General features: G+C 35.3%; 2 protein-coding genes across 2 annotated transcripts; one reads left to right on the forward strand and one right to left on the reverse strand.

Annotated features, from left to right (window-relative positions):
* Positions 1 to 1210: 1210 nt before the first annotated feature.
* Positions 1211 to 3476, reverse strand: LOC137711623 (uncharacterized). Its single transcript, XM_068450880.1, has 4 exons — positions 3338 to 3476; positions 2898 to 3070; positions 2089 to 2246; positions 1211 to 1542 (listed from the first exon to the last, which is right to left on the reverse strand). Exons 2-4 carry the CDS (start codon positions 3055 to 3057, stop codon positions 1435 to 1437), a joined length of 426 nt encoding a protein of 141 aa, XP_068306981.1. The 5' UTR covers positions 3058 to 3070; positions 3338 to 3476; the 3' UTR covers positions 1211 to 1434.
* Positions 3477 to 13484: 10008 nt separating this feature from the next.
* Positions 13485 to 18673, forward strand: LOC137710300 (nucleobase-ascorbate transporter 6-like). The gene is made up of 15 exons (XM_068449232.1): positions 13485 to 13841; positions 14156 to 14302; positions 15139 to 15236; positions 15354 to 15530; positions 15835 to 15935; positions 16080 to 16155; positions 16246 to 16305; positions 16428 to 16612; positions 16790 to 16886; positions 16982 to 17068; positions 17327 to 17385; positions 17493 to 17584; positions 17700 to 17777; positions 17884 to 18044; positions 18144 to 18673. Exons 2-15 carry the CDS (start codon positions 14185 to 14187, stop codon positions 18360 to 18362), a joined length of 1608 nt encoding a protein of 535 aa, XP_068305333.1. The 5' UTR covers positions 13485 to 13841; positions 14156 to 14184; the 3' UTR covers positions 18363 to 18673.
* Positions 18674 to 25477: the final 6804 nt, after the last annotated feature.

The following is a 25477-nucleotide window of genomic DNA, read 5'->3' on the forward strand; positions in this document are numbered from 1 at the left end:
CCTTTCGAATTCTTTTGATGAGAATCTTAGAGATTTGTAAATCATGTTTATTTATCGTATTTCGGACGATTAGTTTTTGTCAAATGTTATTTATGTTTAATTTTAAATAAAAATATTTAAAATGATTTATAACCGTACAATATACGACAAACGAATACGATTCACGAATCTTTCGATCTTCACAGCGAGGATCCGGATTCTATATAAACTATGTGTTCTTTGTACCTATCTGCCTTTTTGGGTTTCATAAATAAACAAATATGTTTTTATTTTATTTTTCGGGACGTTGGAACATGATCATGTTGTTATATTACAAGTAATGTTTTGAAAAACGTTAGGTGCTATTGAGCGACAGGTTGGGGCTTAGTGCCTAAATGGGCAGTTAGGCAGGCATATAGGCAGCTGATTTAAGTATATCTATTATATTTCGTGTAAATAAGTGTCTACTTATACTTAAAATATATATAATTTCATCATAAACTACAAAATAGAATGACGTATATATTATGAAGTATTGAAACATAATAAAAATATGGAGAACAATGATATATTGTGTGTTCATTTACATATGCAACAAATCTCTTACACTTTATTGAAAGAAAAAAATGCAAAAGGAAAGTTATCTGCTTTCTATCTAAGTGAGTTGTGATCTAGGCGGGTGCCTAGGCAGGTCAAGGCGGGCTAACCGGTCGCCTCAACAATTTTAGGCGCCCTTTAACACCTAGGCATTAATCATGACGGTGGCCAGCTGCCTAACGCCTAGGCAAGGATTTGTTTAACAGTGATTAAAAAGTGGTTGGATACTTGAAAAAAAAAATCCAACCATTTATATTATAACACTTGGTGTACTAGATTGTGTTCCTGGCACACTGGAAAAAAAAAATTCAAATCCAAAGGAGAAAATCTTTTTAGATTATATTTTATAAATCACTGTGACTGATAGTTAATGTCTGATGGTTAGTCACTAGCACAAGAGGTTAAAGTGGCTCCTTTTGTGAGAGTGGTCTGATCACATTTTTGAAGTTTCTCTAAAACTCTAACTCTATTTCTTCGCATCATGAAGCACAAGCAAGTATTGTCTTCCTTCCTTAGTTTAGGCACCTTGTGGGTATCAAGTCATGGCCAAACTATACATTATATATCATAAGGATTTGTTAACAAGCGTTAACATGTGGAAAAATATAGATGGTTGGAGAAACAAGCACATTTTAAAGCAATTCGAATGCAATTCGAATAAATAGTATTGATCATTTGCATCTCAAAACGCAAAAGACAAACCATCATAGATTCAACAACAGATTACACGTTGCTCCTAAGCTCACAATATCGAATCACTATTAGTTCTAGTCTACAAGGAGAAAAAGAAGGCAGCATTCGCAATGACCCGGCATATCCAATGCACGCTGACTCTGGAGATCCACAAGGTGGAAGTTATCACAGAGCATTTATCATCCTCTTCATCTCAGCAGACCTCCTGGGATCTGGTTCTACGATCGCTCTCTCGGTGAGAACGTGCTTGATACGGCACATCGACTTCCTCACCTGAATTTCACAATGACATTAGTAACGAGAGAAGAAAAAGGAACTTGACTGCAGCAACAAAATGAATTCTATATGATTGTACAAATTATAGTTCCCTTCCTTTTATTTCCTATTCAGGAACATTAGCAACCAGTTAAAGCATAACTGAAAACGAACATTTGCTAGTCCAGCAGTTCAACTCATAGTTCTTCACATTTAATGTAAGTCAAATCACACCAACATAAAGAAACAAGTAAATAAATCAAATCTAATAGACTAATAATCAAATGTAGAGAATCCAACATCAAGAAAGACTTTCTGCAACATGGTTCTAGCACAGGCGTAGCTTATTAACTTCTCAAAGTTTCAGAATTTCATATAAAACTGAGTAGCCAGGTAATGGCACTGGTTAACTGACATACCAGACAAATAGATGAGAATACAGTGACAAAGTAAGAAGTAGGAGTTGAAAAAGAAGGAAGTATTCATGCAAAGAAACATGTTTGAAAAACTTCCCAAGTATCTCTTTGTTGAAATAATACAATTACACAAAGAAAAGGGTCATACTTTGGGAAGGCGCTCAGGATTGGGAAACCGGAGATTCTGCGCTTGAAGCATCTGGCGTTGAGTCATCAGCATGTTTTTCTCCTTAAGCAGAACATACCATAGCTTATTGAGATCATCCCAAGACTTCAGACGCAATTCATCTGCCTTCCAACTTCGACCTGACAGCGAGGAAAGTATCAATAATAGAATTTTAAGTGAAGTTAAACAAATCGCATCCAAAGTCTTGTAGAAATGCATTGAATTACGTGACATCAGAACATAAAAAAAAGGTTGAACTTTTGTAAAAAGTGTATCGTAGTGAGTAAAACAATAGAAAAGGATGGAGGTTAGAAGAAAAAAACACTTAAAGTAATTATCATTGAATGCATTACATACCAATTGAAAAGAGAATACATATTAGAAAACTGTAATAACATGTAAAGTAATGCTTAACCTCCATATCTGTGCTAGGATTTCTGCTTAAAACCTTGCAAAAAATTATACACTCAAATGAAGGACCCAGCTACCCCGCAACTGATCCAAAAAGATCTCTTTCAATGTGAGTATACTAACATGAAAACTCGTAAGGGAAGCATAAACATTTCCAATAGCTCAAACCCTTTATACCCTTTGTTGCTGAAACCCTCACCTGTGCTTAATTAACAATTTTTTCATACACTGAATCAGCATAATAGCTCGAATTTCCAAAAACAATATACAATTTCGTATTTGCTAATCAAATTAACTTCTTTCAACAGAAACATGAAACTGGGAAAATAATGTACATATGTTATTAACGACCAGAAACAATGCAAATGGAAACAATGTACCGTAGACAACTGGCTTTTCTTCCTCTTGGCTTCTATCTTTCTCAAAGAACTCCTCGAGAGGGTTGTACTCCGTCGTCCTAGCCGCAGAAGCCGCGGCAGAAGTTTCCGATTTAGCAGCAGAAAAGAGTGTTCTCCTGAAATACCTTGCCACCTGGATCATCGTGCTCAGATTGCTGCATAACACAATGCAAGGACATCAGAAAACTAAACGGCAACAATCAAACGCTCTAATTGGAACACAAGACTAAGACCATTCACGCTGAAAGTCCAAAACAAACACGAAGAAAAACCCCTTTGGATATCTTTCATTGGGGCATTTTCGCAGACACATAGAGTGCTCTGCTTTCAGAAACCATTGAATGACACGAAACACGCATCCAACCGGTGGTCGGAAACTGTGAACCAATACAGATTATGGGGAAAACCCAGAAACTACTTACGTGCGGAGGTTGACGGCGGCGCTTTTGGGGCTCCTGAATTCGGGTCGTGGTGGGTGGAGGTGGAGGCTGAGGACTGAAGACTGATGGGAACTCTGGCTATGGCAATTTCAGAGGCTTTCTCGTCGTTTGGGCATTGCCGGGTAATGGGTTTAATAAGAGAGCCCATATGTAGCCCATTGTATTAAAACCAAACATAACAAATGAAGGCCCAATTATTAGACCAAAACCAAACAACTAAGCCCATTAACCAAAAAAGGCCTAATCCTAAATGGCCTTGAGCTATTGGGGATTTTCTTTTATAATACAATGGTATATTTATACTGTAGAGAAATTCAAACAGAGTCACACAATAAGCAGATTATAATAACTTAGTATCAAACTCATAATAAACGATTTGAACCTAAATTTTTTCACTTATAAGTGAAAGGGAGTACAACTCGACTTTAGTGCTAAGTGACGTTTTTGTGTAATCATTAGTTCAAAGTTTTGGGTGTCTGAATTATGTTTTAAGAGAAGATCATATTTTAAACTACCTTAATTTGATGGGAAGGAACTCAAGCTTGAGTGCAACGGGCTGAGCACGCTGTCCTAATCATGACTTAACCCGAATATACTTCGGCAAGCTAAACTATTAGTACCGTTTACTTTATTGAACTATATTAGTACCTTATATAGGATATTGAACTCTCTTGTAAACCAAATACTTTGTATGGCAAGAATTTACTGGACATATTAGACGAAGAATGCATGTTTTGAACATGTTGTAAGCATCTATTAGACGGGTGATACTTGTAGAAATATGTCTTGACTGCAACAAAAGTTCTCTCCTTAAATTGGGGTTTACTAAATTATTTAAATTTCATGAAAAGTAGTGCAAATGCGTAACAGTTTTTCTTTCCTTTTTCTCTTTGGAATATCAAATTCAAAGCAATAACGTGAGTTAAAATATGGGGACCATGAGTATAATACTATACTTGGTTTCTCTTTTTCCTTCTTGTGGTTCTAATCCCACCGAAGAAACAGATGGAGCTACCACTAACCCTAATTTCGATGAAAAGGGAAAGGAAAGGCAATAAAAAGAAGAGAGTGAGTGAGTGAGAGAGAAGAGAGGAAAAGCACCAAACAACTCTCTCTCCTTTTTATGAATTAACATTCTTTCCGAATATTGCAGTTTGAAGCTGACGGGTTGAGAAATTCAAACTGTTCAAGAGAGGAAGAGAGAGATCCAAATTCTTGGTTTGTGTGAAATGAACTAGTAAAATAAATTAATGAAGTTCATAGAATTTGAAATAAGTAATTTAAATTTCTTGATTCGTCGATTCTAAACTCTAAAATCTGAAGAGGAACAAGATTCCCTTTTAACTATCAAAAGAAAAGGTCTAAAAAGGCCTGATAACATTTTCTATCATGTATGTGGTCCCCAGCATCAATGCTAGGGTTCGATGATGAGTATATCTCCCAAAGAATTCTGATGGCAACGCCCACGTTCTGTCCCCTATTTTCTTCCTTCATGCTCATGCACCTTTCTTTTTTTTCTCCCTATCACCCCTCCTAGTTTCAGTTATGTTGATATTACCCTTATACTTTCGTACATTTCTATCACTTTTCTTATACAATCGATACAAAAGAAGAGAGAGTCCAACATAAAACCTCGTGTGTAAATAGTGTAAAGTTAGTTGGATGCAAAACTAAAGAAGGTGAAGAGAAGTCAGAGGGAATACAACAATAACTTAAGGTTTAAAAGTACGTGATCTGTTGTTAACTTCATCAAGTTCTCGTTGGAATTTTTTTTGAATATTTCAAAATACAACTCTTCATTTGTCACTATAATATTATTCAACTATCAATAGTTTCAGGACTCGTTTTAAATTGCTTTAAAATGATTGAAAGATTCTATTGAGAAAATTATATGGTTTTCTAATATTCACTTGTATTTTTGCTAAGGATTGGTACCACAAATATTTTCACAAAAAGTATTTTCAGTCGTTTTAAAAGCATGTCCAAACGAACCCTTAAGGGTGCGTTTGTTGCACCTAATTATTTCGGACTGGATTAGTTTTAAGGACTAAGTTAGACTAGCTTGGCTTGGATTAAACATAATAAGAATAATGAAGTGTTTGATGCAATATCGAACGAAATTATTTTTGAGATCTGAATATTTTTTTTCGCCATTTTTTTAATTCTCTCTCCCCCACCCTCTTTATTTTCTCTTTTCTTTTCTATTTCTTTTCCTTTCCAGATGCTTCCCGTTTCTTTTATTGGTTTAATTCCCTCCCCCATCTTTCTTTTCCCTTTCCTTTTCTCTTTTTTTTGGTGGTCTGGTGGTGTGATTTGGTTGGAGTGAGGACAGAAAGTAAGCAACGTAGGGAGAAGAGCAGAAGGAGGTCTTAGGAGTCCTATGGTTATTGGGGGGTCTCGCTAAGACCTTTTAGCGGAGGTTTTTGTCCATGCAAGTCCCCTGTAGTCTCATTAATGTTAATTACAGCACAGAACAAACAAGGTATTGGACTAACAGCTAGTCATGTCCAATCTAGTCCCACTTAGTGAGGGCAAACAAACGCCCTCTAAAAGTCTTAATTTCAGTTTTGATTTGTAAAACTGAAAATTAGTGCATTATATAACGTTGAGGTATAATGATTGACTTTATTTGTCACAAAAAATAAGTATTTTTCTATTATATTATTGTTTTTATTAATAAATTGTGGTAACAAAAGTTATCATATACTCATATTAATGTCATATGATTGGTTAGATGAAGTAAAATTCACAATGCCAATGTTTACAACAGTCCTTTTAGGATTAAACCACATAGTCCATTAGGCTTGCTACTACACAAGTTATTTCCATATCGAGGGTTCGATGCTCTGTTACAAAAAGGAGACTCCACACCATGACTACATAGTCTTTGACCTCAATCATTAAGTTGAAGAGACGTATGTTTGGACTTACAGTTTAGGAGCTTGTAATACAACAATCGATATCAAAGCATTTTTTAGCTAAAAGCGCACAAAGTCAAGATGAAAGATACAGGTTGAAACTAGCAATGTCAATATTGGTGAGTGTATGTTTAAACTTGATAATAAACACTTATACAACCAACTGAGTGACAAATCCTTACAAATCTCCATCATTACAACATTATAGTTTAGAGAGATTTTTCAAGAAAACACGTCCCAATAAAACCAATGTCATAATAACATTGGTTAGATTTTTTTTTTCTCTTTCAAGTTTCCAACTATTATGTTATAACACTTAGGCCTCGTTTGACATGTAATATAAGGGATTAGATAGGACTAATAGTACTGATCCGGCCGTCCGTTTGGTGTTTTCTCGTATTAAATGGTCGCCGAATTAATTTAAGCAGTCGGATAGGATAGTCGGTATTCACCTTCTTAATAAACCCTTCCAAAGGAAGTGGATTATCAGTCGGGTATAGACCTTCTCGCCATCATCCCTCTCGTCGTTAACTTGGTCCAGTCTCTTTCCCCAGCATATATTCATTTCCCCCAATTCCTCAAATTTCCATATCAAAAAACCCACCACCACCCAACTCCCTCCGATCCCTTCTTTCCCGACGATTTTGTTTCCTTTTCAGTCACCCAACCACCGTTTCGACTTCGTAGTGTCCTCCTTCCTCAATCTTCACCTTTTTCTCCGTTCGGCTCAGTGTTAGCTAGGGTTTTGAAGCGCCGCCACATAAATGGATTGGGGCAACGTCACGGCGGAGGATGTGATCGATGCCCTCTGGTCGACTGATTGTCTCCGCCACGCCCTCTCTCTAAATTATTCTCCAAGTTCACCATCCCCAGATCCTTCTCCAAATGGAATAGCCGCCTCAAATGCAATCTTTACTAGTACGATCCCTCCCCCTCTCTCCCTCCCAATTCTCCGCCGCTGCATCTCTGACCCCTACAAACAAACAAAGATTTGTCAAATTTTTTTTTCTTATCTGTTCAATACTAAACATAATATAAATAATACGATTATTAGTTTGATAATATACCAAACGTCTGATTAATTTAATCAGTACTATCCGATGATTATTTATCTTATCTGACATAAATAATTAGTACAATTTGAGTTACCAAACAAGGCTTTAGTGTACTAAACAGTATTATTGGTGCACCAAAAAGTTTCTCTATGATTTGGCCAAGATTGTCCCTTTATCTCAATCTTAATCTTCAATTAAAGTTAGGTGGGGTTTGAATCCATTTTAAAAAGCTCCTACCAATATGATTTCGACATGCCGTCCTTGTCTTTGTCCAAGAAATCTACGGATCAGGATCCTCTCCTAATCATATGAATCGTTGGATTAAAATTCAATGGTTACAAATAGAAAATTTATTTAAAAATTATAATAATTGTAGCTGTTGAATTTTAATCTAACAGACCGTCTAATTTGCTCAAAAGGCTCAATCTCTAAGCTCATGAGAGAATCCTAATCCAATTTCCACCGCACTACAAAGAAAAAAACAAACTTACTCAGCTCCACCTGTATTATATATATTCCCAAAGATTCTTCCCTTTTGTTTGAAATATATTCCCATAGTGCAATTTCTTTTTCTACTATTCTTTTCTTGCCCTCCTCATGTGAACTTTTAAATTTTTTAATTTAAATAAAAAGACAAATAGGTGGTTTTGCCTGATAATTCATTTTTTGAGCTTTGGAATACTCATATAGACATTTTAATATTTTCTAACCGTTATAGTTTTGGCTCATCAGCGTTAGGATTCGAACTCAAAACATGCTATGTGAAAATTTGAACCTTTTTATAATTTTTTTCTAAATGTTGACAAAGTTGGTCTATATATCAATCAATATATCCACTAGTCTTTCAATATGGCATAATTGAAGCTGTCATGTGGGTGCAGAAAATTTGAGGTAATATAATGATTCATCCCAACTTTTTTTAATTACGATGCAATTTTTTAGTTAACAACCAATCTTTCCTCAATCTACGCTATCATGATACCAACATCACATAATGACCTCCATTGATCTCTTTTACCACAAGGCTTGGCTCCCCTAACTTTTTTCACTAAAATATTGCTGCTAATACTCGAACATTTGAATTTTAAGTTCCATGTTAAATAAGTTAATTGACGCAAATACAATGAAAAGAAATGAAATAAAATGAAATGAGAATTGAAATTTAGTTTCCACTATTTCTTAGTGTAAGAAAATGCCTAAAAACTCTGAAAGAGCCCGTTCTAGTACTATTCTACAACCGCAGAGAATTAGAAACAAAACCTAAACAATCTTTCAGGAGAAAGGAACAAAAACATAGAGAAAACACTCTAAATATTTCCTTCAACCAAAATGTCCAAATTTTCACCCACCTTCCAACAAGAAGTGGGATATAAGCACTTGTAAGTTACATTTAGAATTTGAAATTACAATTGAATTAAAGTCACGTAAAATTGAAAGTTACATATGTTACATCCTACATCGATTAATGGAGAGGGGGTGATGTGCCTTATATGTACATGCCTACCTCCATATAGCACGAGACATTTTGAGAACTTACTGACTTCGGATTTCATCGGAACTCCGAAATTAAGTGAGTTCGGGCGAGAACAATTCCATGAGTGGTGACCCATTGAGAAGTTGCTCGTGAGTTACCAGAAACAAAACTGTAAGGGAATGGTAAGTCCAAAACAAACAATATCGTGCTGCGATGGAGCCGATCTAAGATGTGATAACATAACTAAATTAATTTGATAAGCCAAAAATGACTCAGCTTTTATTCCAACATATATTTTCATCTCCCCGTAAATTATTATGCTGCAAATACATATTTTTATTTCACGTCCCGCATTAGTATTGAATAAGTTATATAGTTAATTTGAACTCGACGTTTCTAGTTCTTTCAATATTGTTGATGATAGTACGTATGGTACACGTTATCTCTACGCAATACATGATGTGCTACATCCCAAAAAGTAATTCCATGTATCGAATAGTGCCAAAAAGACCTTCAAACAAAATAATTAGTGTTTCGAGAGAAGAGGAGTCGCATTGGCAGGTCGCACCGACTTTTTTTTGTATATTTTGACTTCCAATAGATCTCTCCGTATTCTCTACATTCCATCTTGGTAACAATTTGAGTTACATTTTACACCAAAATTAGAATTTTTACCGGTCATGACTTTTAAGAAGCATCTGTAATTGGTTTTTGCAGATGGATTCTCGAACGAGAAAAATGATTCAACAATTTTAAAAGAATTGAACGAGAAGCCGTATAAAGTGAAAATCTTATGTACTGTTCGGTAAAATGGCAGTAAATGTGATTTATCTATCAACTTTTCCACTATCACTGTTAAAAATTCAAACCCTAGCTTACATAAAGTTATCAAAGTACGCTTAACTCCTAGATTTGAAATCGAATAAATACGATACAGGGTATGAAAATATGTATATTATTAGGCTAAATTGTAGTAAAGGTCCCTAATTTATACCATGAGTTTAGTTTTCGTCCTTGAACTCTACTAATAGTTTATCTTGTCCTCGAATTATGTCATTTATTGCACTAATAGTCTTTTTCGTTAATTCCGTCAACTTTTCCGTTAAGTTCAGGGATAAAATAGAAATTTCATCAAAAAAATACGAAAAGATTATTTTTTAAAGAGAAAGACTTGGCTCCTCAAGGATTGAGGAAGAACTCTTCAAATACCTCGTGACTTATTTACAGAATTCCGTTCTTATAGTGGGAACTTCTTAAGGATTGACTACACGATCTTAGTTTTAATTGATTTTTTGCAAAGATGATCTTTATATAGTGATTTATGATATGAACGGTTCTGATCATAAACATGAAATTTTAGGACAAGAAGTAATTTGAGTAGGAATTCCTTCTTAACCTTAAGGAGCCAAGCTCTTTTTATTTTATTTTAAATAAATTAATTTTTTTACGAAAAGACCACTATACCCTTAAATTGACGGAAAAGAAGACAAATTTGACTAAATGAGCATTTATGCAACACAAAGTTGGAAGACGAGTGAAATTAATATGAGAATTTAGGGACGAAAACTAAGCATGGGTCAAATTCAATGACCTTTACTGGCCATTCCCACCACAAGCAGAGTTAATGAGCCGTGTAATAGGCGATTAGTTTACAGAAGACACTTGAATCAACCTCACGCGCCGAATTGATACCTTATCCAATTTTTGGGTCAATCCCCCTTTTGTACTACCAAAAATGAATTATATGTGTTACTATCACAATAGAATCAGAATTCCTAATCTATATATATATATATATATATATATAATGTATTATATATCAACTTTGTAATATATATAATGTATATTATATATCAACTTTATATGTGTTACTATCACAATTACTTCAGCAGTTAATCAGTGGACTGTAATGGCAACACTTGTTTCAGTACAGACCACACTAACACCTAATTATTGATTAACTCATGTTTGATTGCCATTTAGATTATCATCTCCAAAGTTGCGTCTGCATTACCTATCATCAATTGTTAATCATTTCTCTCTATTTTTTGCTCAACGAGGGAAAAAGAGAGACGTAGGTATATAACGGAATATGGCATTTGTTCCTCATCTTTAATTCAATTGAATCAACTAAAATTTTGTAATTATTAATCTCTTAACTCATCAGAACTTGTAGATATAGTCATTTTCGTTAACTCTGTTAGAACAGTTGTCAAAATGAGTTATGTGTCACATACGTGAAGTTGAACCAAGAGGCAAATATGAAAAACCAAATGAAAATATTGTAGCAATGTTTAGTCAACTACAACCCAATTGAAGAAATGATCTCTTAACTTTACTCCAATTGGAGTAATGATCTATTAACTTTAATTCAATTGTAGTAACAGTCTTTTCAACATAACTTATTTTGAGGGAGTTGACAAAAATAATTACAACTGACCGTTGTGGTGAATTAAAGGAATTTCTGGACAAAAAGTGGACTTTATAGACAAAAAAATGGACTTTTGAGGTTACTTTGTGACACAAAAAAGTAGGAGAAGAAAAAGGGTTAATGTGTGTCGTTATCTATAGGATTGCTTGAAAAACAAGAAATTAAAAAGGAAATCAAACAGATGTGACTAGACTTGTAATCAAAGAAGGCTAAAATATATATGTGAATCTTTTCGACCCTTAAAAGGCTTGTCATCAATTGTTCTTATTTTTAAGGGGGAAAAAAAACAGATGGGGGTTTAAAAATCGCAGGAAAAGAAAAGAAAAGAAAATGGTAAAAGGTGCCAGCTAGATGAGAGATTTTTCAATGTGACTGGCACACGAGGTGGTATATTACGTGTCATTATACAAATGATGTGATTTGTGTGTCAAAAAGTTAATAATTTAAAAAATAAAAGTTTTCACTGCTTACATTAAAATACATAATATACCATTCGTATTTCCTTCATATTTAAAAATTTCTCCAGCTGGAGGAGAAGAAATGCAAATGTGCAGTCAAGAGCGAGGAGACAGAAACAGGAGGGATTGGGGGAGGTATTGACTGGAATTAGGGACAAGAGAATTTGTCGGCCGTCCTTTCCTTCCCCATTGGCCCCTTGCTGTGGGCCTCAATATTCATCTAGTACAGGCACCATGTGATCATTTTGCTTCAAATGACCAAAATGACCCCCGTATAAATGTACTTTTGGTGACCAATAAAACAATATTTTCTTACATGCAAAATTTTAAACGTAATCAAGTTAGTTAAATGAATGTGGTCTCATTTTCTAAATTTAAATTTCAATTTAATGAACGACGACAAAATAATAAGATGAGGGGCTCCGGGCACCCACAAAGAAGAGTCAAAGGTTTTGGGCATGTAGCTCTCCCCGTACCCCCTTCCTTGAGTGGTTTTTGTGTGAGGGATGTGCTGCCAAAAATCGGGCTTGAAGCTCTTTTGTTACTAGTGAGGCGACATCGATGCCTGTTGGTCACGACTACTACCAAATATGTAGACTACTGTTTGTATCAAATTAAGCACACTTTATTTCATTAGAGGTTGAACTTTAAAAGGTAATATCAAATCTCAAACGAAGAACACACCAAATTTTTCTTCTAATGATTGTTGTGTTTAAAAATTTTAATCTACACCAGGGTGATGTTTTATCACCATTAAATTTTTTTCAGTTATTTTCATTACATTTTATTCTAGGATTGGGAATTGTTTTGGAGTCCCAATAATAATTCTCTCGTTATTTTGTAACTAATGATGTTTATTCACTTTTTATAATTTAAGGGATATTGCCACTTAGTACTACGATATAATGGTATTCCTATTCATTTGTAAGTAAGAGATCTTATGTTCGATTCTGACTAAAAGTGAATTTGAATCACATTATTACAAGTCCATTATGAGGTTTAATCTATTCCTTCTTTTAATGTAAATAATATCGTTTATTAAAAAAAAAAAAAAAAGGGTATTAACGTCTTTCAACAAAATCATCAAATCTTAGGGGATGTTGGTAACCGGGTTATTGATATTGCCAAGAAAGGGACCTTTATCTGACACAACGCAAACCCAAACGGCGTCGTTTTCTCTTCACTCGTTCACACAATGAATTGAATCAGTGCTTTCAGGGCTTTGCTTTCAACGGGTAAGCCTCCCTCTGGCATTTTGCACAGCTGAACCACCCTGAGAGAAGAAAGAAACACCCAAATATACCTCCAAACAAATAAATACATATAATTTTATTAATCAAAGAAAAACTTTATATAAAGATGTCAAGAGACGGTGAGTCACACAATAAACTGATTATAATCAAGTATTGAATTTATTGTTCACAAAAGTTGAATTATCATTTATAAGAATCAAACCTGAGACTAAAACAAATAATAAACTCGCTATTTATAAATTTTTCGTTTATATATACAGATAAACATCATAATTCATAAAAATCAATCCTTAGACTCAAATAAATTTTAAACTCGTTATGTTATAAGTACATATAAATTGAAGAAAGTTGAGATTTCTCTACAAAACTAATGACAATATGATAGTAACTGAACCTCTTATAATCTCTTGCAAAGTTTCTTCTTTTACGCTATACTATGGTATTAGTAAATAATTATTTTCTGTAGAGATCAATAAATGAGGTTTGGTAGGGGGTATTTTAATGTCAGAAGGAGCTGCACATGTAGGTAGTGTGTTCAATGATAATTAGCTCGTAGAGAGAGACCCTTTTTTAACATTCTAGAGAGAGAAAGTGAAGAGTACAATAATCCATTTTTGCTGCCCTCAATCTCAACTTCCTTTTGTATATCATTTCACATTCCTCTTCTATCTTCACCTCCTCCCCTCTTAACTGGGTTTACTGTGCTTTTGCTCCTCTAAACACTTGGATTTGTTCCTCTCTCTCTCTCTCTCTCTATATACTCTCTCTCTACACCCATCTGAGCTAACAGCTTGTAGGTGTGTGGTGGGGTACATGGATTTTTGACTTCAGAGGAGAGCTTCCCACTTCCATATACTTTGGCTTTTGATTCAGCTTGTTGCTGCTGTTTAAAAAAAGGTGCTTTTCTGCTTGGCTTTCTGCTTTTCCCGATTATTTTCTTTGTGCAAATTATTATTCCCTCTATGAACACTCCATCAAGCTTCTTGTTACACCATCACTCTGCTTTCTAATTTTTAATTATTTTCACAGTTCCCATCTCTATTATTTGGTAGTTTAGTGGGTTATACATGTGATTTGTTCAATCTTTTGGATCATCACTCTGCTGACTGTTCCCCCTGTTTCTGCTCACTTCAGTGGGGGGTTTTTGCTAGATTTGGGATCTGGGTTTTGCTTAGATTTGGGTTTTCATAGTGTTTCTGGTGTTTTTCTAGTGAGATAAAGCAAGTTCAGAGGAGTAATCATGGCAGGCGGAGGCGGAGGCGGCGGCGGAGCTACAAAAGTGGATGAGCCACAACCACATCCACCAAAAGAACAGCTACCCAACATTTCTTACTGCATAACAAGTCCACCTCCATGGCGTGAGTGCTTCTAATCCTACATTCAATAATTATTTTACTTGTTTTGCTATTTGGGATTGTAAATTTCTAAGCTGTTTTTCACGTATTAATGATATTGTAAGATAAATGGCGGATCTTTAGTTTCTGGGTGTGATTCTTTTGGATCTTTTTGGTATATCTGAAGCGGGTGTTAGATAATTCCACTCTTTAATTTATTTATTTAGGGCACGAGATTCCTGTATTTTAATTGTTGAAAGTAGCTTTTTCTTTGGTAGATACCACTTTTTGAAAAAGAAATAGAAAGTCGAAATTCTATGTGCTTTTGTTTTTCTTAAAAATTTACTGTTTTTCTTCTTCCCCTTCTTTCCTTTTTCTTTTTGGAATTGCGTTTCTGGATGGATTTGTTTTAATCTTTACTATATTTTGTTAATTGCTTATTTATCTATTCTTTGCTTGGGTAGCTTTACTGATTAAGTGTTGGTACTATTTTTGGGAACCTGGTATCTTGTTTTTCATTAGTCGGAAGCTAAGCGATGTGCCGAATGCTAATTTGATGGGAATCAGTTTGACTTTCGATTTCTGTTTATTGGTTACCTGTAAAATTCTATCATGGCCGCTATGGTTTCTCGTTTCTTCTTTCGGCTTTGGCAAAGCATTTCCGTTACTCTTTGGTTACCTGTTTTACCGCCTTTATATATTAAGGAATTAAAGGAATTCAAATTGAACATGTCACATTTCAGATATGGGGTAATTTTAATTTTGCAGTGCAGTTGAACGTCATTACTCTTAAATCCTGTTATTACTTCATTTGTTAGTCATAAATGATTTAACAAAATCACGGCTCATTTTTGGTCCAGCCGATGCCATTCTCCTTGGTTTTCAACACTACCTTGTGATGCTTGGAACTTCAGTTCTCATCCCCAGTGCTCTTGTTCCCCAGATGGGAGGAGGAAATGTAAGATCCAAAGAACTTTTTGCACAAATTCTAATTGACATAAGCCATATATTGTACTTGTCTTCAAAATTGACCAACTGTATATATGTATAAACGTGTCTCTCGCTATTATTATAGGAAGAGAAGGCCAAGGTGATCCAGACCCTGCTTTTTGTTGCTGGTTTGAACACATTGAAACAGACTTTGTTTGGGACTAGACTACCAGCAGTGATTGGAGGGTCGTATACGTTTGTCCCGACCACAATTTCCATCATATTAGCTGGTCGATTCAGTGATAATCAAGACCCTATAGAGGTTTGTTCTGAAGTCCATCCCGTTTCTTTTGAAGTCATTTTATAAACCTAATTGTTTGTCACCTGGTGCATAACAAAAGGATTCATCAGGTAACCGTAGTTGTTTTTGATATGTGTCAAATGAACTTGCTGGAAGGCATACACTAAGTGCTGATGTACTACTTACTAGAACAGTAATTGTTTTCTAAATTTTAAAGGGAAGATGAGTTTTATGCATTAAAATATCGACAATTCTCATGTTTATCTGCAGATACTTGACTGTAGGCTTGCAGCTTGTGACTATGTTTTAATGTCTTTCATTTCAGAAATTTAAAAGGACAATGCGGGCAATCCAGGGTGCTCTTATTGTTGCTTCAACTCTTCAGATAGTCTTAGGCTTCAGTGGCCTTTGGCGTAATGTTGTAAGGTTGGTTCTAAATAAGTGGCACTCAATTATGGTTGTTAGAAAAATTAGTATAGTACTTTTGAGATTCATACAGAAATATTTCAGTTTTCTTGCTAAGCTTAAAAAGTCATGGTGATTAAAGCTCTACAAAAAAATTTTCTTCAGGTTTTTAAGCCCACTTTCAGTTGTTCCTTTGGTAGCAATGGTTGGTTTTGGACTCTACGAGTTAGGTTTTCCAGTGGTAAGTGTTCTTCTGAGATGTGTATGGGCGCATAATTATGGTGAATAATATTCTGACAATTATTTCTTAATGCTTCTCCTGGATATTTAGCTTGCCAAATGTGTGGAGATTGGACTGCCAGAACTTGTCATTGTAGTATTTATTTCTCAGGTGATGGTCCTTAAACGTGTTTGAATCCTTATTATGTCTCCTGCCTTTGTGGCTGTTATCTTGATAACCTTAGGGAAAATTATTCTTGTAAGGCTAATATTGTTTTTGCAATGTTGATGCAGTATATGCCCCACATAATTCACAGAGGAAAACCTATATTTGATCGTTTCGCTGTCATATTTTCCGTGGTGATTGTGTGGATATATGCTCACCTACTCACTGTTGGTGGAGCATACGATGGTACTGGCCCAAAAACACAGGCAAGCTGCCGTACTGATCGTGCTGGACTTATAAATGCTGCTCCGTGGTTAGTATGAAATGTGTTCTTAATACAGTTTTAACAGGAATTTAAGACATGATATGAAGTTTAAATCCTTGATTTGTCTTCGTTAAATAGTAAATATTTGGTCACTAGCATGGCTTACGTTTTGATTGGTACCAACATTTGTTGGAAATGAATCCTTATTAGAATCGGGGTTTGCAGGATTAGAGTTCCATATCCCTTCCAATGGGGAGCACCTTCCTTTGATGCTGGTGAAGCCTTTGCTATGATGGCAGCGGCTTTAGTTGCACTTGTTGAGGTTTGTGCTCCTTACCTTCTTGTTCTCTTAAACTGATATTAGTTGATAAGCCAAAATTCATAATCTTCATTACTCTGTATTAATTGATAAAACAGTCCACTGGTGCCTTCATTGCTGTGTCAAGATTTGCTAGTGCAACTCCAGTGCCACCTGCTATTCTGAGTCGTGGAGTTGGTTGGCAGGTATAAAGCTTATCTATGTGTGAATTTTATTTTTCTACGATTTTCTTCGACGTCAACTTCTCTGATGCTTCCAAACCTGAATGTGTATCAATCTATCAATGCTATCTTTCCGTTATACTGAAGAGCAAAATATAATGCAGTTGTATTTTCTCTCCCTGCTTATTGGATTCAGTTGTGCATTTTGAATTGTCGAATGATCATGCTCTCCCAAAACACTTCGCACTCTTGCGTAAATAATTGTGTAAATGCTTTTCTTAGGGAGTTGGCATTCTGGTTTCGGGCTTGTTTGGAACTGTGACCGGATCTTCAGTATCTGTGTAAGACTCTCAATAGTAAACATTTATGCTGTATAAACATCCTACTTCATTAAGTGAAATTTACAGTTTCTCCCTTAGTTCTGAGGCTTCCCTTTGTCTCTGAACAGTGAAAATGCTGGTCTTTTGGCGTTGACGCGTGTTGGCAGTCGAAGGGTTGTGCAAATATCTGCTGGTTTCATGATATTTTTCTCCATTCTGGGTAAGTTATTAACGTATGAGGTATTCTGATTTGATTGTACATTATAATTTATGTAATGGTGGCAACTATTTGCGACTGTTTTGTTTCTGTTACTCAACATTTCATCATTGTACAGGCAAATTTGGAGCACTCTTCGCGTCGATTCCAGGGCCAATCTTCGCTGCTTTGTACTGTCTGTTCTTTGCGTATGTTGGTATGTCCAGCTCATTTGACATGTGCTAGCAGAGATAGATGGCTCATTCATTTTTATATCAGATTATTATATGATGTATTTATTCCATTTAATCATGCATTCACAGGTGCCGGAGGTCTTAGCTTTCTTCAGTTCTGCAACCTGAACACCTTCCGAACAAAGTTCATATTAGGCTTCTCTATCTTCATTGGCTTGTCCGTGCCACAGTACTTCAATGAGTACACCGCCATCAACGGTTACGGTCCAGTCCACACAGGAGGAAGATGGGTATGCAATTATTGTAAAAAACCCGTATAGATTTTCCTTGAATCATGCAATTATTTGTTATGATCTTCACTAACATAAATGCTCACCTGTTTTTGGCAGTTCAATGATATGATCAATGTCCCTCTACAATCAGAAGCTTTTGTCGCGGGCTGTGTCGCATATTTCTTGGACAACACGCTGCACCGAAAGGATAGTTCAGTTAAGAAAGACCGAGGTAAAACGTGGTGGAACAAGTTCCGGTCCTTCAAGGGAGATTCAAGGAGTGAGGAGTTTTATTCGCTGCCATTCAATCTAAACAAGTACTTCCCATCCGTATGAAGAAGCTTGTGGTTTGGAGTTTTTAAAGGGGAAGCCGGGTTACGGTGTGTACTGATATCCATCCCAAGTTCTCGATAACTTTTCTGCGATCCCTCCGTTTCTTTGCTGATATATAAGATTTATCTTTCCCTAAACAGGATGTTGTTGTAGATCGTAAATCCAACTGGGGGTGTCGATTAAAGTTAGCTCTGAAGCAGTTGTGTGCTCTCCAATTTTATTTCATTTTTTCATATGTTTGATATTACTACTCACTGTCTAAAGACATCTGGAAGTTTGATGGCACACTCTGAATGTCAACACTTCCTCGATCACGTTCGGAAATTTTGGTCTTGCCAAAGTGTTCCCGCTTAACGTTTCCATGTTCCGTAAGCGAGTCTAAAGTCGGTGATTTTTTAGTATGCTTTTGTGAATACGTTGAGATTCTTGATCGTTGGATCCTTGTTCGTTGAATTTGCGAACGCACACCAACCAATCCATTGTTTTAAAGGAAAATCAATGAAAAGAGCTTGAAAATTGTGAGTCTTAACGATAAGGACAAAACAAAGGGTAAAGTGAATAGTACCATGATTGATTTTTTTAATGTAAAAATGTGGTTTTTCGTTAAAGTAAACAGTATTGGAAGTTTTTTGTTAAAGTTCCCTTGCTTTAATGATTGTCATACACAGAAGATAGTCCTATAGTCCATTTGGATGAACTTATTAGAGTTTGTTTGGATTTGGCTGAAAGATCTTAAACATGCTACTGATTTTTCATGACTTTGCATTTCCAAGAAATTCAATGTCTTGCATTTGCATGTGTTGGCTAGTTAACTAGTACCATAGAACTGTAAACGGTGCGTAACGACATTAACTAAAGCGAATGTGCTCCTCTCAATAAAATCGAGACCAATTTCCCCTTTTCGCAGTTTAGATTGTTTTTTTTTTTTCTTGACCAAGAAAAGAACATAACATACAAAAATTTTGTGGTCCATCCAACAAGTTGGAGCAGCATTTGGATATATCAGTTTTGGATTTGGAATGAATTCAATTGAGATCTATGTTATTGGTGGACCCAAAATATGGTGAGACCCACTGTAGTGTGGTTGATCCAGACAATTTCTTAGAGCCCAATTACACCAGACCCACTGAAATCCCATTCCAATTAGTAAGCAGATCAGAGCATAGGTATCTCTTGGATGGGAGATTCTTTGATTCCAACCTACCAGCTTGTACTACATATGTTCATCCTTGCCACTTGACCATTGGTTAATTGAACAAACAAACAGTCAACCTGGTTAAAAAGAAATTCAAAATGTGTTAATTATTCTCAAGGGGTACTAGATTCAGTCGCTCATCTTGTAATGCATCAACATTTAACAGCTGATTGAGTCTGTCGATCTCCAACAAATTAACATCCGACTCACAGTTATTCACATGGAGAATCGAAGCTGGCATCATTCTAAATTATCTGAAAATCTCCCAAAAAGTAGAAGAAATTTTCCAAGGTGATGATTAAGGGTGATAAACTAGACAACCCATAATTCAATAGGAAAACTAATGAAAATGGTTTGAAAACTTTGAGTTTTAATGATAAGGACAAAATAAAGGATAAAGTGAATAGTACCATGATTGACTTTTTAGTGTAAAAATTTGGTTTTTCGTTAAAGTGAACAGTACCAGAAGTTTTTTGTTAAAGTTCTCTAATTCAATTTGATAAAAATCCTTATGTTCGGAAGAAAGAGGAGACGTGTCTTACTCGAAGATCACTTCACCAATTTAAGCACTTATTTTTAATAATTCAAAAAAGAAAAAAGAAAAAAAGAAGGGGATATTCCAAACTAACAACACTTTCCGTTTTGTAAGGGTTGGAACAACGTCGTACATAGCCTTATCCTTATTTTGTAAAAAGACTGTTTTCACGATTTCAACACATAAACTTTCAGTCACAAAGGAGCAACATTTCCGTTTCGTCAAAACTCATATTAAAAAAAGAAAAGAAAAGAGAAAAGTACTTAAAATACAGGCGAGAGGATTTTATTAGGATATCTTCTTGGCTTTTGGTCACAGATTAAGGGTACAAAAAACCAGAAGAAACAAAAACCAGCAAATTAATCAAATCTCCCAACATCCTATCTGCTGTTTGGTATGGGAAATTAATAGAAATCCAACGTTTTATTGCCTAATGGAAATGACAATGCAAGGGACCTACAAATTAATACACAACGGGAAAGAAACAAAAAACAAGTCGGATCATACAAAAATTCCCAGAAAGTACTCATCTCCTAGGTGCTGCTGTTTGGTGGGAGGTTCAATTAGAGAGACAACGTCGAATGCATGCCAAGGGAATGGCAATGGGACCAACACTATTGTTACTGTTCCTATCCACGATCAACCCACTTTCAATTCATGAAAAGGGAGAGGAAGTCGATTGCAATCCATTCGTTTTTGGCATGGATAACATAAGCATATCAAGGGATTGAAGTAAAAATTATCTAGTTACAGCTGTTATATTTTCGTTTTAAATGAGAGAAAGAAGTGAGGAATCATTTTTTCGACTTTGACTTTCCCACTCCAGTTGTCACTTTTCTTTCTTTGTGTGTGTATATGTATATATTATATATATGGATTTGGTTTGGTTTGGTTATAATATGTTGATCAATATCTTTCATATAATGTTTACGATCTAGGACACAGAAGAACCAACTTGATGAAAATTTTGCATTAGTATGAGATTTAACTAAGATTAAAGCTAAGCAATGATCTTAGTTCGTTAATTATGAGAAATTAAGATCTAGTTACAAGAGTCAAAGTTGTATGATGCTGAATGATTACTGTTTCTCCCCTCCAATTGCACCTATACTAATGTGGGTTTTCCCAGGTAGATGTCCAAGTTTTAATGGATTTCTTGCTGGATTTGCAAGCTTTTACCACTAAATATATGCTTGTTAATCATAATCAGAATACCTCCTCTTGTCATGTGTAGTATTTCAAGATTTTGAAATGTACAATTTGTCACGTGATATCATCTTGATTTCACATGAGATTGGCCAAGCATGTGCACAAATGTAAAACAAGAAAGTGCAAAGAGTAATTTACACCAATAACCGATTTTTATATATTTCCTACTGTTATGGACTTGAATATGTGTAAAAATCTAGGCATTGCATTCGATTATCATAAAATAGTCAAAATATGTGTACAAATCTAGCCATTGCAATTTGATATATATTAACTAAGGGGCGGATATGTGACATCGCTCTTTTTACACAAGTTTTTGTGAGGCCTATTTAATATGTATTTCAATGACCCAAATCGTTTATTTTTTAGATTTTCTTTCAAAGATCATGTCTACCAAAAATTACCTAAATTTGAAACTATATATGACCGTTGAATTAAGGCTTCAGGGTTCCTTTGTATAACCACATTCGTCAATTTCCTTCCGTACAAATGAAAATGTATTAATAGTTTTGGATTTGTTTAATTTTTGTAAGGATAATCTTTGAATGATGTTTTAAAAGATAGACATCTGGATCGTTAAAATATATTAGGAAGTGGACTCCACAATAATAGATGTAAAAAATTGTATAAAAAAAATACTGTCAAGAATCGCCCCCATCAATAGTCTCGGCTCTGCCGTAGCACGATATTGTCCGCTTTGGGCCCTGGCCACGCCCTCATGGTTTTTGTTTATGAGAACTCACGCGAGAACTTCCCAATGGATCATCCATCCTGGGATTGCTCTTGCCCGAACTCGCTTAACTTCGGAGTTCGAATGAAATCCGAAGCCAGTGAATTCCCAAAAGGCCTCGTGCTATAGGGATGAGAGTACATATGAAGCATAGAGGATCCTTTCCCCTGGACGATGTGGGATCTAACATCCGTTCTTATAACTTCCTTCCGAGAAACAAAAACATTATCTTGCGTAAAAATTAGTTGCAACTAAAAATAATATTAATTTAAAATAATATAGGATTTTGGTGATTAATTTGTAAGACTAAAGTTGATACAAAAATCATTTTTAAGGCAGAATAGGAGAGACCATATCAATTGCTAGCCATATTTCAGAGACAGAAAAATCAGATAGAGTGGTGGTTCCACTTTTCCTTGATCTTGTAGTATGACTATTGTTTGCTCCTATCAACAACCGAGCATGGAACCTTACAGTGGTCCCGACCCCATTGCAATATCATGGCAATTGGTCAAGCATGGCGAGGTATTTTGAAACACAATTATTTCCCCTAAGCAATCATATGACACAGTGGTTACCTCTAAATCCTAAAAGCTTCAAATAATGCTTGTCAAAATCTTATTAGAAAATAATGAAGAGAACGAATGCATTGTATTACATGCTATTTCTAGATGAAAAATGTTAGGGAGATCATATTTAGTAGATCATATAACGTGACAGATGATGGTTGAATATCTTCTTAATGATTTAAACAAAAAACCCAACCATTAATTACCACATCATATGGTCTTAAATGGTCTGTTAGCATCATCCCTTTGAGGCTCGTTCTTGAAATGTTTAAAGTTTGAATTTTTAATAATGTTTTATTGAAAAAGAAAGTGTCTTGGATTCTCTTCCTAAGTTTTGATCCCTCCTTACTATTGATATAAAAACAAGAGGTATTGATCAATCTATAAAAATGACATGTTTATGTACTTAAAAATAGTTGAAATAAATATTCCAACTATTTCGGTTTCTGATATTTTCTATGTTTACTTTCTCTACGTTTACTAACACACGTGAAACTAAGACATTTCCAGCATTACAAATTCTTAATTTATACTTGGGGAATATACATTATCTTAAGAATTTTTATCATATAACAATGTATGACATACACTAAACTCCACGATAAATACTGAGATGTATAGTTATATGTTAGGATTTACCTACTCGAGTTCTTTATCGCCACTCTTTCTGACTTCCCTAGTTTAAGCAAATAAACATGGCAGAAGATGAGCATGCGCAGGAGATTGTTTTTCTAATCTGAAGATGTTGCTTTGGTTGGCCGCCATGGAAAGAAAATAAAAAAAGCAGAAGCAGAAAGCCAGAAGCCAGAGCTTTGGCTACCACTTAAGGGAAGTCCTTTGGTAACGTAAACGGTAAATCACAGCGACCGAAGCCCCGATCCGCTCACATGCATGCGACACGTACTTATGTCACGTGTCTAAAGCTGAGACTTGTCAAACTGTGAATCCAAATAACATGGGATCGTAAGATTGTCTTCCATCCAAACTCCTCCCTTCTCTCTTCCATCCTTTATCATTTTTCTCTTTGTCTTTCTCTCTTTATAAAGACACAAGATGTTAACGTTACTTAATCGTGATCATTTAAATAAGAGGAGAGAGAGTAAAAGAGAGGTTAATCGGAGGAGAGGGAATCCTAGCTACTTCAGCAGCATGACCTATGAGGCCACACCACCTCCCTCAGAGAAACCGCAAAGCTTCTTCACGTTTTTATCCAGGTTTTGTACGAAACCCTAAAAACTGAAACTGGAAACAGTTCTCACGCTTTGTTCTTCTTCTCTTTTGGTCGTGTTTGATGGGCAATGCGAAACAAAACGGCAGCGTCCTGGTCCGGTGGTCTAATGGCTTCTGGTACAGTGTCACGCTAGGCATGAGGGCGTGCAATAGGGGAATATAATAAAATGAATTATTATTATTATTGTTTGATGCTCTTTGATATTCATGGGGTCTTTTTCATTTGTGGTCCTATAGAATTATATTAATTTATATGGGGCATGCTATTGGTAGCTTTTAAATTTGTCAATACGTTTTGGAATTGAAAAGTCACAATGTTGGTAGGTCTTAGTTTTCTGATGGAACCATATGTGGATTACAATTTAAGGCCTTCGTTATGAAGTAAAGATTTAACGGTAAAAAATAAAAATAAAATGGAAAAATATATATTCAGTTATTGAGGAAGAAAAATTCGACGTGAATGTTCTCTTGCCCATTAGGTGACCAAATGAATAGTCACTTACTTTTGAATTTGATATTAAGGTATAAGAGTACATGTTTACTTAACATAATTGTGAGAAGAGGGAATTGGAAAATGTAGAAATATGAGAGGTAAGATAGTATCCCTACTTCCTAGTTGATATAATTCATTTTTTAAAAGGAGACCAATTGGTGGTTTTGTCACGTCAGTCCATTTTTTAGGGACTGGAAAAACCCACTGAGGCATTTCAACCTCTTCTTGGCCACCATCTTTCACCGGTGAAAAGAATCAAACTCAAGACGTGTCGTGTGGAATACGAGCCTAGTATTTGTCCCCAACCACTGGATCATGTCGTGGTGGTTATAGTTGATATAATTCTTGATTTTTGGTATTTGATTACAAATTTTAAAATGTAAACTCAATTTTTTTTTTTTTTCAATTCAATATGCGTTTACATGTGAGAAAGTTAAGAAGTGAAATAATTTTCATAGTCATAGTTTAATAAACGCAAGAAACTCGAAAGTCAAAATGATTCTAATTCGTATTTGCTGTAAGCAAACTTGGTCTAAAATAATATCTTTTTATTCTTCATCGCTAAGACGCGAGAGCATATGAAATCGTTTTTATAATCTAGCTCTAATATCATCCTAAAATGTAAATATATAGAACAAAACCAATAATGTGGTGAAACGAGATTTGGGAAGTGAGAATCAAACTTTCAATCAATGTTATTAACGTAAGCATAATATTCTTTGGTTGAAAAAGGAACTAAAACATAATATTCTAAGCCTCGACACAAGTCGATCCTCATGAACAAAAACATAATATTTAATTTTTCCATGACTATTTCATTTTCGGCATGAACAATAAAAATCTAGTAGTGTAGATAATTTTTATGCAATCTAGTAGCATCGATAATACCTAGGAATTTTTTTGACTGTTGCGTGCATTTTTATCAACACAGACGCGTGGGAGAAACATAATGTTGTGATGCTGTTCTTTCATCTGGTGAAGTGGCAGTAACGCCCAAACGTTAGACGACTTGTCGCAGTTGTTAAGCATCTAATTGTTTTTACAAAGCATCTATTAAGCAACCACCCTCGTAGGGTCCAAACTTCTCTTTTGTCCAGCCACCCAATTACATATCTCCACGTCATAGAAAATTGGACCTAAATCACTAAACTAACCCT

The sequence above is a fragment of the Pyrus communis genome, chromosome 12 (assembly GCF_963583255.1).
Source record: "Pyrus communis chromosome 12, drPyrComm1.1, whole genome shotgun sequence".
NCBI classification, from domain to species: domain Eukaryota; kingdom Viridiplantae; phylum Streptophyta; class Magnoliopsida; order Rosales; family Rosaceae; genus Pyrus; species Pyrus communis.